General features: G+C 42.1%; 1 protein-coding gene across 1 annotated transcript in view; it reads left to right on the top strand.

The window, feature by feature from the left end:
- Window positions 1-13,549, top strand: part of DNAH3 (dynein axonemal heavy chain 3) — a 536,699-nt gene that overhangs the window by 497,177 nt on the left and 25,973 nt on the right. Inside the window, exons 58-59 of the mRNA XM_069210285.1 lie at window positions 2,178-2,320; window positions 10,020-10,224. Coding sequence (XP_069066386.1) covers window positions 2,178-2,320; window positions 10,020-10,224 — 348 coding nt within the window. The remainder of the gene's footprint in view (window positions 1-2,177; window positions 2,321-10,019; window positions 10,225-13,549) is intronic.

Below are 13,549 nucleotides of genomic sequence, written 5' to 3'. Positions count from 1 at the left end.
AAAAGGAATCCTTATTTGCGATTTCTAAATCCACATGTATCAAGCAATTCCTTAATGCGAATTTGGCATTAAGGAATTGCAATTACTACCAAGTAAAACTTGTTGGTAACCATGTGCAAATTTTAAAAATGCATTAAAAATGCATTTTTAAAATTGACATGTAACACACACATGCTCCTTTGGCATGTGTGCACCTTACATGTCCCCAAAATCTTTTTGGGGTTCAGCAGAAGGGGCCTTAGGCCCCCAGCGCCCTGGGGTTTTGCATTTCCAAAATTGCGAATTCCAATTAGGAATTTGCTATTTGGGAAATGCAAAAAATCGCAAGTATGGGCCTACAGGCCCATAGGTGCGAATGGGGGCTGTATCGCTATTTGCTATTCGGTAATAGCATTTGCGATTTTAAAAAAATCGCTCTTACCGAATCACAAATATGATACATAGCATTTTGCGAATCAGAAATAGCGATTTCTTAAAATTTGCTATTACCAATTCGCAAAAGGCTTTTTTGATACATCTGGCCCAATGTCTCTTGCTAAATCAGAATTATCTTCCAGTGACAAAAGGTAATACATCTTTTGCTGAAGTTTCACTTGGGTACTCCGTGACTGTATACCGTGATTGAGAGCTGCTCATCAAAGACACCCCATGGCACAGAGATTTTACTTTTTTACCTTTTATTTGACCTGAATATCAACTAGATACAAAGCAATTTGAATGTCAACTAGAGCTATGATTCAATTCAATGATTGGGTCCAACAAGAAAGTACTCAGTTTTGGAAGCATTTAAGCTCAGTCGGCTTCCATTCATGGAATATCTGTATAATCAAGAGGCCATATACCTTTGCACTGTCAGCTGTTGTGTCCTTTGACAGCTGAAACACCGCGAGCGTTGTCAACATAGTTTTAAAAGCTGATGTGCAGATTAACCAGCAGTTAGTGGAGATGGTGAATGTATATAGTGGGGACAGGCATGAACCTTTCAGCATCCCAGAACCTTCACAGTTTTAGCCAGCTTCTGTCCCACTACCCCTCTAGTTTTATGTTCTGAGACGAAGGACTCCAGTCGGTTTACCACGCCCCTGATCCACAACCACTCACACCCGTCTGTCCAGCCGGATAGGGCAGGGTACTATGAGTATCGCCGGACCCCACCGTTTTCAGGATAGTGGAGTGGACATGGACATAGACAAGCGAAGTCGCTATTACTCAATCTGAACAAAAGCCTGATTGCTTACAAGGATATTGTTAAGAGTTTATAAAAGATGTCCTCGCCACAACATTCTATTTGATTATGAAAAAAGCAATCATTAATCAGGTTCTTTCATGGAGAGTAATGCTCATATAAAAGGAAAGATCCACTGCTGTGCAGATCTACAGAACCATTCTCTAACCTGATATTGATGCCAAAGTTCTAGCTATGTTGAATTCAGTAGGAGAGTTCTCTTTGACTACGCTGAAACCATAAACCTGCAACAAGAACTTATCTGATTTAACAGGTACATACATCAGTTCTACTGATCTGACCTTGATTGTTAACCAATATGAAGAACTTAATTCGGCTTGACATTTCCATTTTGTTTAGTCTGTTAATCTGTTAAGTCTGTTATGATTGATCACACACTATTTAGATCTGTCCCCTTGGTATAGGGATGTTTTACAGTTCTGGATAAGGGTGTAATGCTCCTGCCAGCAAATGTAGCTCTTTTTTTAGGAATGATCTACATATAAACATGTCACAGTGTTAGAAGACCCGTGTACTTTTGTCCTTCAATAAAACTGTGTGTTACTGTTGCCATGGGTTTCCTTGGTTACATTAAGACCTTAAACTCCAACAATACGTTTTTTCTTAGATTTACAATGAACATATTGACATTCATGGCCAGATAATGTGATACTAGTGTTGTTTTGCTCAACTATGGCATCAAATCCAATTAATTTCCACTCGTTCAGGGGACTTACCAGCTTTCTCCTTCCCTCCTGTTAGGTGCTCTGCCTACCAATTAACATAATAGCGCACATGGGTAAAAACCTTTGTGAATCCACCTAGTAGTGTCTGAGGAAATTGTAAACTGAAGTAGTCTGATATTCCTAATGTGTTGTGACACTGTGTGTTATATAACACTACACATATTGCGCTTAAAGGTTCAGCATTATATATAGTTTTATCTTTTTAGGAAGTTGTAGAAGATTTGGCAAGAGATATACTTTCAAAGTTACCAAAAGACTTTAACCTCGAAATAGTGATGGAGAAATACCCTGTGATCTATGAAGAGTCCATGAACACTGTCCTGCGACAAGAACTCATCAGATTTAACAGGTACATACATCAGTTCTATTGGTCTGACCTTGATTGTTAACCAATATGAACATCTTAATTCTGCTTGACATTTCCATTTTGTTTAGTCTGTTATGATTGATCACACACTATTTAGATCTGTCCCCTTGGTTTAGCGATTTTTTTACAGTTCTGGATAAGGGTGCAATGCTCCTGCCAACAAATTTAGCTCTTTTTAAGCTTACTGTGGAACCTTAAGAATGAAACATGCAATCTTTATATTCTTGTTAGAAATCTGACGAGCTAAGCCCCAGTGGTAAAAGAAAGGGATCCTAATGACATTTTATCGTACAGTATTTCCTTTCCTCTTATTACTTTTGCACTATCATTGGCAGGTACTTCCGTCAGTGACCTGAGGATTCTCTCGAGGGCGGACTTCTCCGCTGATTTATATGTCTACAAATACTTGAAGCAGAACAGCCTTCCATGTTAAAGAACAAGGAATGATCTACATGTAAATGTGTAATTTATAATTCAAAAAATTAAACACTTACAAATACCCAATAAAGAAATCGAAAATGAGGCTTATATGAATACATAAAAAAAATCAGTAATGGAGCCGTTGCCCCAAAGCTGTAAGGCGTTCCCTGGATAGTGTCTCGAGCTCAAGGATCCCTGTTTTCATAGCATCTTTCTGTCAGTAGAAAGAATGCACCTATAGTTTGTCCAAGACTACAAGCTTTAGCAATGCAGGATGCGTCCTTATGTCCTGATGGCAGCGCCTCCATGGTTAGGTTAGTGAAGAAGGTGGTAGCAGCAGAACTAAGAAAGGACTGTATGTACCACTGCCTGGGTAATTAGCTCCTACATGATGCCTCTCATGAAGGTCTGTGATTTTCATTTTATAAGACCATGCATTTGTATATAAATGGGGTTTATCAAATAAATAACGAAAAAATTATTCTGACACAAACAAACAAAATTTAGGCAGTAATGGGGACCTCATTGAGGAAGGTTTTTCTGCTTCCAGAAAAAAATGTGAACATACAAGAGAATACTCCTCTTTGTGAGCCACAAAATACTTTTGTAGCTATTCTATTTCAAACACTACTAGGAATAATGTATTCCTGCACTCCATTGGTACCTTAGTAAAGGCTAAGTGTGAAGTTTCTTTACAGTGTCTTTTGAGGAAGCAGTGGTCACAACATCTTGGCCAAATAAAGAATTTGCTCTTGGTGACCAGGTCAGCATATCAGGATCTAGTTTGGGGGCACAGCTTCTACAGGGTCAATATTTTTCTCTAGCAGAGTTTCAGACACATTTAGTGATGGATGTATCACTGACAATCTGTGGGTCTTGCCCAGAAATCATAGCAGGTGAGATACCAAAGGATGAGAGGATCAGTACCAAACCGTACCAAACAACAACTCATTGTAAATGCGTTGGCACTCAGGACAATCAAATTGACCTTGTTTCCGCCCGCCGGCCCAGAAGAATGTTCTTAATACGGCCGGCGGGGTTCCGGTGGAGCTGCCGGTCACTTATAAGATCGCCAGCTTGAACACAGCAGTTTCGACCGCCGTGTTCATAATGAGGTCCTTAACTTAAAAATACAGTTTCTTGAAGTCGATAGCTCCACCTGGGGCTATTACGGCATCGTGATCAACAACCCCAACAGTTCCGGCCGGCCGCGACATCGCAGGCCAGCTACGGTATCGGGAAGACACGCAAACAGTACCTTGAATTTGCAGGGCATCGTGATCCTCGCGGTAGGCTCCGAAGAACGTCATCACTGGCGTCATGGTGTTGGTTCCGGAGTCGGTGCGGGAGTCGTCTGGCCCTTGAAGTCACACATGTTGCGGATTAAATGCTGGGCTGATGAAGTCAGGAGCGCTGGCGTGGATGGCGTCGGGGCTGCGGTGCGAAGCGGGACGATGCGACATGCGATGCTCGCAGGTCCCATGCAGGCAGCAACTCAGTGATGGCGCTCATCGGCATCGGTGGGACCAGGGCTGTGGTGAGAAGCAGGACAGTGCGACGTGCAGTGTCATCAGGTCACGGTGCAGGCAGCGTCATCGTCATTGCTGAAGGGCTGTCGTCGGTAGGCCCAAGGCCTGCGAGGCCCAGCACGGGATGGCTCCAGGTAGCGTCTACGGGTCTCGATGCAGACAGGGACATCTGTTGACGACACTGGAGTCGATGGTGCTGGCGTTGGTGGACCAGGTCTGCAGCGCGAGATGGGACAGTGCTTTGTGCTCCTCACGAGCAGTGACCACAGGCCACGATGCTGGCAGCGACGTTGGTATCAGCAGGAGCGGCGGCATCGGGATACCCAGGCTGTGGGGTGAGGAGGCAATGCCAGAGTGCAGGGACCACAGGTCGCGGTGCGAGCAGCGGCCCAGTGAAGTCGACCGATGACGGCGTTGGTGAGACCAGGGTCGTGGTGCGAAGCAAGGCAGTGCAGCTCCATGCAGCGTCAGCAGGTCACGGTACAGGCCAGCGGCTTCATTGATGGTGTCACAGTGGTTTTTCTTCTTTTACAGCCCAAAACACACAGTTCCCAGTGCTGCAGGTCGAGGAAACTGAAGTCTTTGGTGTCTGTGAGACTTCTAACAGGAGGCAAGCTCTACTCCAAACCCTTGGAGAACTTTCTCAAGCAGGATATACAGCAAAGTTCACACTTTGCTCTCTTTTAAGGGTGAAGCAGCAACTGCAGGCCAATCCAGCAAAGTAATACAGCAAAGGGACAGTACTCCTCCTCCAGCTCTTCAGCTCTTCTCCTTGGCAGAGGTTCCTCTTGGTTCCAGAAAGATTCTAAAAGTCGGGGGTTTTGGGTCCACTACTTATACCCCTTTCTACCTTTGAAGTAGGCATACCTCAAAGAAAAGTCTCTGTTGTTCACAAGATCCTGCCTTGCCAGGCCTGGCCCCAGACACACTCCAGGGGGTCGTAGACTGCATTGTGTGAGGGCAGGCACAGCCCTTTCAGGTGCAAATGACCACCTCCCTCCACTCTAGCCCAGATGGCCCATCAGGATATGCAGGCTACACCCACGCTCCCTTTGTATCACTGTCTAGAGGGAATTGATAACAGCCTAACTGTCAGTCTGACCCAGGCGTGGAATACACAAGCAGAAAGAGGCACCAAATGGTTTATGCAAGAAAATGCCTACTTCCTAAAAGTGCCATTTTCAAACTAACAATCTAAAAACCAACTTCACTAAAAGATGTATATTTAAATTGTGAGTTCAGAGACCCCAAACTCATTCTATCTGCTCTGCAAAGGGAATCTGCACGTTAAAGTTATTTAAAGGCAGCCCCTATGTTAACCTATGAGAGAGAGAGAGAGAGAGAGAGAGAGAGAGAGAGAGAGGCCTTGCCACTGTGAAAACCAAATTTGGCAATGTTTCACTGTTAGGACATGTAAAACACACCAGTACATGTCCTACCTTCTAAATACACTGCACCCTGCCCATGGGGCTACCTAGGGCCTACCCTAGGAGCACCCTGCATGTATGAAAAGGGAAGGTTTAGGCTTGGAAAGTGGGTACACTTGCCAAGTCGAATTGTCAGTTTAAAACTGCACACACAGAGACTGCAGTGGCAGGTCTGAGACATGTTCAGAGGGCTATATATGTGGGTGGCACTATCAGTGCTGCAAGCTCACTAGTAGCATTTGATGTACAGGCCCTAGGCACCTCTACTGCACTTTACTAGGGACTTACTAGTAAATCAAATATGCCAATAATGGATAAACCAATCACCAATACAATTTACATAGGGAGAACGTGCACTTTAGCACTGATCAGCAGTAGCAAAGTGCGGAGAGACAATAAACCAGCAAAAACAGACCTGAAAAAATAGGAGAAAGAAGGCAAACAGTTTGGGATAACCCTGCAAAAAAGGCCATTTCCCATCACTCACCTATTACACGACCTCTCTGCACCTCACTATATCAATTTAATAACCCTATGATGGTGCTTTCAGACCTCCTACCCCTCACTGAACTTGTACTCTTGCTTGTCTTAAAAATGTGCTTACTCATATACGCGTTAGTGAGCAAAATACATAGGCCTAAATTTACTATGATTTTTCATCAACCCAATGCAAAAACGTTTTAGGGACTTACTAAGCCACGCTAAGTCACTTTGAGTGGTTTAAAAAATACAAAGCAATGCAACACAGCACATAGCACGGCCTTGTGTTACTTTGCTTTGGGTAGGTTTTTCTTGGGTGGAGCATGGGCATTCTCATGCATGGTCCCATGTATTATGATGCAAACCCAGATGTACAAAGACTTCTAAACCTGGGTTTGCACCAAAATGGTACACCTAACTGCCAGGCATCATGAGAAATATCTTTCTTTCTCTTCTGTAATTCCTCTTTTCATGTGTGCTGCATTTTGCAGAACACATAGGAAGAGGAAGACGCCTCATTGGATTGTTTCGGTGGAGGAGGGTACCAATTATTGTATAAAAACAATCCTGCCTGAAATGCAGGCACTCTTGTACTATAGTGTAAGAATGCCGGCATAGACGCTAGGCTGCAAATAGTTAACTAGGGCAAGGAACAAACAGAAATGATTAATATCTCTGAAAATATGGAGCATTTCTGCTGTCTTCCTTTCACACAACGCAGCATAGCAAGCTTCCTTGCTATGCCGCAGTGCGTGAAATAATAATAAATCTGCCGCATAATACATAAATATTTAAGCATATTCCCAACTGTCATGAAAGGTATCAATGTTCCTCACACCCCTTAAGTGTACTTCTCCCTTCATGGACTTTCGAACAGTTAATGACCGCCTGCAGCCCCATCAGTGTAGGCATCCTGATGTTTAATATAGTAATATAAGTATCCTATTTAAGTTACGTAGGGGCTGCCCTATTCTCTATCTTAAATTATGATTCTCCAACCCTTCAACAGTCTGGCCTTATATAACTTCCCAAGTTAGTAACGTCCCATATAAAATGAGATGTAAATACAAGTTACAAACAGGTTCAGAAAGCTTTAAGTAGATGTATTGCCAGTGCTCCTAATCAGCTGAAAAGGGTCCTACTTCTCAACCAAAGCATGGCTCGGTGATTGGCACTGTTCACAGAGGAAGGTTAGATTGCTTCAATTGGACCCTAGCATCCTGCTGAGGTAAAGATCGTTACCCTGTAGCTTTAACATGAACTCACTTACATCATTGTGGGAGCAAGGCAAACACTAGGTGTGCTCAGAGCAAGATGAGTACTAGACATTTTTGAGTGATTTTCTGCCACTGGGTTTTAAATTGCAAGTATCCACTATAACATGATAAGTAATGATGCTACCTTATCAGACAAAAAATGCACCCTGTGAGAAGGGAGTGGAGGATTCGGTGTCCTCGTGCCGAGAAGTACATAAAAGGCACTTTTTCCCCCACCTCCACACCACATCCCCCCGAAAAAAGCTTTGCTGAGGCTGGTGCTGATGTCCTGGTGTGTTTTCACACCCCTTAGTGGATATTGCAGTTCAAAGTCTCCAAGAAGGAGTTGAAAATACACTGTTTGCAGTGGTTTTCAGCTCGTTTTCCTTGCCACCATGTGATATTGGCTCCTCACCGTGTGACTGTGTGAAGGGAGCTGATATCGTGTGTCACACGGTAGTAAAGTGTGAGTTAGCACGTCTGCCTCATACTTATGAGTAATCCTGAAAACCTTACTTTCTTGTCAGTGTAGATGTGTATCATGTACTGAATGGTCAGGTGAAAAGGTTTCCACTGGCCCCTTATGCTCCTGTTTTTTGGGATATGATTTTGATTTGTTCCTTTATTTGCTTCTTGGTTATTGGCTCAGCCACTCAAGCATCAACATTGGTAACTACAACACCTGAGTTTAAGACGGCATTTCTGGAGTCAGGGCCGAGCTGCAGGCTCTTCAACAAATTCGGAGTCTCATGTAATGCCTGGCAGGCAGGCCATCAGCCAGTCATGTCAGTGGCCACTATGGCCTCTGCTCCCCTGGCAGAGGACTGCCCACTGTATTTAGAGACACTCACCATGCAGGTAAGGATATATACCTGCCTACAGTAGAGTCACCATTGTAGCTACAGTTGGCACCATGTTTGATGCACCCAATCGGCGAAATAGTTTTATATTCTGAAAACAAACTTCCAAAGCGGGAATTTATTTTTCAGAAAAAACAGCCCAGATAAAAAGGACATTTTCCCCTGTGCATGGGGCCATTTTGAGCTTTCAGCCTACCCAAAACCATCTGTTAGGGTAAATGAGTGATAGTTGTTCTACCGTAATTAGGGCAGGGCGAGCATCACTGTGATCTGGGACCCTAGTAGCAGATGGGCCATCAGGTCAAGGTGATAATGCCAGCAGAGCTGGCTGAGGTTTCAACACTACATATCAAACTCTTCTCCAACTGTTAATAGAGGAGGTAGAGGGGGAAACCATCAGGGTTGTGAAGTGGGAGCACCACTCATTTATGTTGCCAAATTCTAAATGACTCTATTACTGTTTTCTCTGGGTAAAAGCAAGAGGGCAAAACAATCTTTTCAGCCCAACGGTGTGACAGATTTTCACTTAAACCAGACTGTACAGTTATCTACTTTTGCCCTCCACCACATCCATTTAAAACTAGGGAGATGTTGGATAGGTTTGTCCAAAGAAGATCTCTAAGTAATTACACCTCAAAGGGCGATGTATACCCAACTAACAGAGAACTATTTGTTGCCTTTGGAGGGGCTTCAACTACACTGTCTGTCAGTAATATGAAATAACTGGTTTGACACTTTACTAGGAGTCATCAATGCATATTCTTAGAGGATGAGCTGCAACAATTACGTTTCTGATAAGGGTGACTGCACGTTGTGTTTGCTATATTTCTAGTCAAAACAGTTAGCTTTTGAGAAGCCTATCTGGGGATTTTGGTGGTTAAGGAAGAGAGAGAGAAAAATAGGATTCTTTGTTAGAGATAAGGTCTACTTCACCTCAGTGGGAAGCAGGTGTACTCAGTAATATGTACAATGGATCAATATGGTACTAGGGTATTGAGAAAACATGCATAATGAAATACTGTATACTCCTTTCCAAATAAAGCAGGCAGGTGACAGATGCAAACAATAAAATGAGCCCTTCTAACATCCTTTGGACTGAGAGAGACCGACAGCAACTACATAAGGAAATACAAGGCAGTGGAGAAGCTGTTATCAACAGTACAGGTAAGGAAGATAAATACCAAGGAAGAAAGGATCCAAGGGAACTGACAAAGAGAAACAAAGGCACAGGAAGGCCTGGGTGAACTGCTGCAAGAGAGGTCTTCCAGTGCAACTCTACAACACATTGCAGCAAGAAACGTAGGGAGATGGCTTTTTGTGCTGAAGCTTCCTAAAGTGCCTTGGAAGTGAAATGCTCAGTTGGGAAGTAGATCCTCACCATGTACAGCGTGGTGGTATATTCTCTGATAGGATTTGGCTTCTCCTATGTACCTATTTTCCATGACCATCCTCTACCCTTAAAAGTGATACGTGAGAATGGTCTACTGTGTGAATCGTTAGTACCGTGTCCTCTGACCCATTTTGTTACAGAAATCATCCGTAATGCAAAGCTCTTACTAGTTATCAGAAGTTGTACAAAATTGGCGAACACTTGTCTCGCAGGTAAATAACAGATTTTATTTTTACAGTATATTTTGAAGTATGCTGCCACATAACTTTTAAATTGACTTATCCCATTAGCTTACAAAATTATTTTTTCATTGCTGCAGACTTACACAAGTTGTTCGAGGAAGCCTTATCAATTTAGGAAAAGCTATCAGAGGTCAAGTTTTAATGTCATCTGAACTAGAAGAGGTTTTCAACAGTATGCTTGTCGGAAAGGTTCCAGCCATGTGGGCATCAAAATCCTATCCATCACTGAAACCAATGGGAAGCTATGTGTCAGATCTTCTTACACGACTACAGTTCTTACAGGTACATGTGATTTTAACTTCTAGCTTCCTTTAAAGTTTAACAAATCTGTCTGTGGTTTATTTATTCAGCATGTATGTTTATTTGCTTTGCATTTGTGCAAATAGACCAAAAACAAGAAGGAGACACATTTTGTAAGAATGTATCAAAGTTAATTACTCTTCCATAGCTATAGGAAACCCAGCACTTATTCACCCATAACAAATAAAATTACATTTATCTACACAATAAATTAATTTAAACATAAACGATCTGTATTGGGAAATGCCAATGGTAAAACCATTATCCCTGTGGTATTTTCAACATTGTTAGTATTCAGCTTTTAATTGTATCACCTGGCCAGGTTTTGTCTTCTTTAATGGACGGTGTGATACCTCTGGATGGTATTAAAAACTCATAACAGAATTATCTTTTTGTAATGAGGACCGCAATGTCCCCACATTGCCGAGATCTATCTTCCAAACATCTTGCAAAACAGATAAAGGTATTGAACACAACTATAGAGAAAGCTTGATCTATTCTAAAAATCTTGAATTTGCTGTCAGCTACCATCTGTCTACTAATAGTCCTTGTCCACCTCAGGAAAGAAATCAAAGTTCACACATTCAGGAGGTAGTTAACCGACTCAAATTTCCTGTCCACTATATTATGCTTTTAAAGTCATGATGCCTAGACTTGTAAGGCCTGCTGACTGATCCCATATTATCATATGTAAATTAACAATATCCAGATGTCTAAATAAAGAAGAGTTGTTTGCTGGTATATGCAAACATGAAATCACTCCATCTGAAGGCAGAGATGGTGAAAGATAGGGAAAGATGCAGAGAGAGTAGGGCAAAGTGGGAGATATCGAGAATTAGAGAGAAAGTGAGAGAACAAATCGCGAGAGAGCATAATTGTCTCTGTTTTTCTGTCTGTCTTGTGATTAGACACAGCTATGGACATTTAGGTATAGTTACCACAAATATAAAGAAAGTGCATCTGTCCTATTTCGTTGATCAACATAGTTTTAATGTTAGAAATAATTGTATGGGTGGGTTGGCACAACTTTAATAAACTAGTCATGAGATACTTCTACATTATCAAAATATCCTCCCATTTCCATGAGAGCTCCAAACAAAAACCACAAAATATGAACATAAAATGTTCTAGGTTTATCATGAAATGTCCCCAGTACATACATCAGCATCAGTTGTGCCTAATATCATCGTGAAATCCTTTAATTGTATCTGCGATCTTCAAATTCAGCAGTGGCCATTTCGGCTAACTTAAATGTTATTTATGTATATTCTAACTTAAGTAGGCAGTCATTTTTTAACTTGATTCGTCTTTTTGTTTTAGTCTTTCTGATAGAGCTTTCTAGTTCTCTTTGGACCACACTTTCAATAATGGATCTGAACTGTTTGGTCACAATGTTGAACTTTGAATATAACCTATTGCTTCCTATTCTTTGTCACTCTACAAATATCCTTTCAAACAAGTGCATTTATTTTTAAATTGGCATTTATCTCCCATTTTAACCCATGGTATTCCTTCTTACAACGTAGCAGCCCGACAGTCATTAACTGTTAATTATCAGTCTTCTTCCTATACACGTGCTTTCTAGACTCCACTCTGGTTATCTGACTCTTCATTGGACTCTCACTCTGGTCCCTGATTTCCATCCTTTAGATGTCCCGCCAAAGCTGGTGTATTCCAGGCTTTTTGGCAATATGCCCGGTCTGCATTTGTCCCCCAAATTTTCCTCTAATGGGTCCTGTTGGTGTGGTGATGACCTTATACTAGGTTGTGGCCTCCAGACATCGCCAGCAAGCCTAGTTCTTAAGTTACTGATGATGGCCATGTTCCTTGTACGCAGCTGTAGTTGTTGGTTAAAATACAATAACATTTCCCTTCACTATTTGTCACTGCTTTGTTTATATTGCCCCAGCAGCATGCACATAGCTGCCAAACGGATGATGAAACGTTCCATATATGTGTCGTCTTACCTTCACACTGAAAACATTCTGTTAAGGGCCATTAGTTTATAGGTATGGTATTTCTTCTGCAGATTAGTTATAAAAACTTCTCAGCCAAAGCCAGGGATCCTGGAATTATATTTGACACTGTCACAATGTAGATGATGCCATTCAAATCACAGGGTGCCACATTGTTACTGTGCTGCACCACTAGTCAGTGACATCGCTGAGTACCCCATCAGTTCCATTTTTCCTCGAACAGATGTTGGGTTTTGGAAACTGTGGTAAACTGGGTGCAGTAATCATACAAGAATTACATGTATTGACATTTTTTTGTTTTGTTTTTATTATTTCTTTCACACTGACTTAACAGCTTAATGGGTTTCAAAGTATTAAGTGCTAAAAGGTTATATTGAAGACAGACACTCACGAATTTTGTATATGGTTCTTGAATGTAGGTCAAGATAGCTGGAAAGATACAGGTTGTCTTGGCATTACTTTGAAAACAGCATTTGAAGGAAATAAAATCTATGGCTCAAAGCAGCAGTTTTCACCTGGTACGTTTTTATTTCAGGTTTCCTATTGAAGTCCATCAAAAGGATACCACAGAAAATACAAAAAGAATAGTGCAGTATCTCATAACTAGTTTCAGACCTCTAGGCATTTTACTTCTAGAACTCACAAGAGGGACTGTAGTGGTGAGTCAGATCCTGTTGTGGAATTTTTAGGAAATGATTCAAGGAATGAGCTCTGAGTTCGGTCTCCGGGGGGGATGTTTAGACTCAAATGTCTGGTAGTTACATTGATGTCTTGTGAATGTTTAAGACACAGTGGAACATATTTATGAAAAATGGCGCACAACTGCGTTTGCGCAGTTGTGCGTCATTTAATTTAACGCAAGCTAATGCCATTCCTTAACGCCATCCGTGTGCCATATTTAAAAAATAACGCACAATGGCGCTAAAGAATGGCTAGCGTCTCAAAAAAAGACACTACCCGGTGACGGATGGCATTAGGGGAAATGGCGCTAGTGGGTAAAAAATGGCAGTAGGCTGATTAGCGGCAAAATATCCGCCGCTAGTCAGCCTAGAATAATTGTTTGACACACAAACAGTCAAACAATTACTTGTGTCAAAGTATAGACAGGAATCTGATAGAGACTTCTAGCTGCAGATGCCTTACCTTTGAATTCCCTGGTATCTGCTTTGAATCCGGAATCTTTTTGCTGAGCAATACCCTGTGCCCGCCGTCGGGTGGCGTTGCTCGGATCTGCATGCGTTGTCCGGCTCCGCGTGGTTTTGTCAGCGTCGTTTGATCAGTCTGTGACATCACGGTCACCTATAAGGGCACCCTCCCGGCGCTCGTACATC

This window comes from Pleurodeles waltl, chromosome 10 (genome assembly GCF_031143425.1).
Source record: "Pleurodeles waltl isolate 20211129_DDA chromosome 10, aPleWal1.hap1.20221129, whole genome shotgun sequence".
Taxonomy (NCBI): Eukaryota; Metazoa; Chordata; class Amphibia; order Caudata; family Salamandridae; genus Pleurodeles; species Pleurodeles waltl.
Note: the sequence above shows the minus strand (reverse complement) of the source record. Positions and strands in the feature narration are given on the sequence as shown.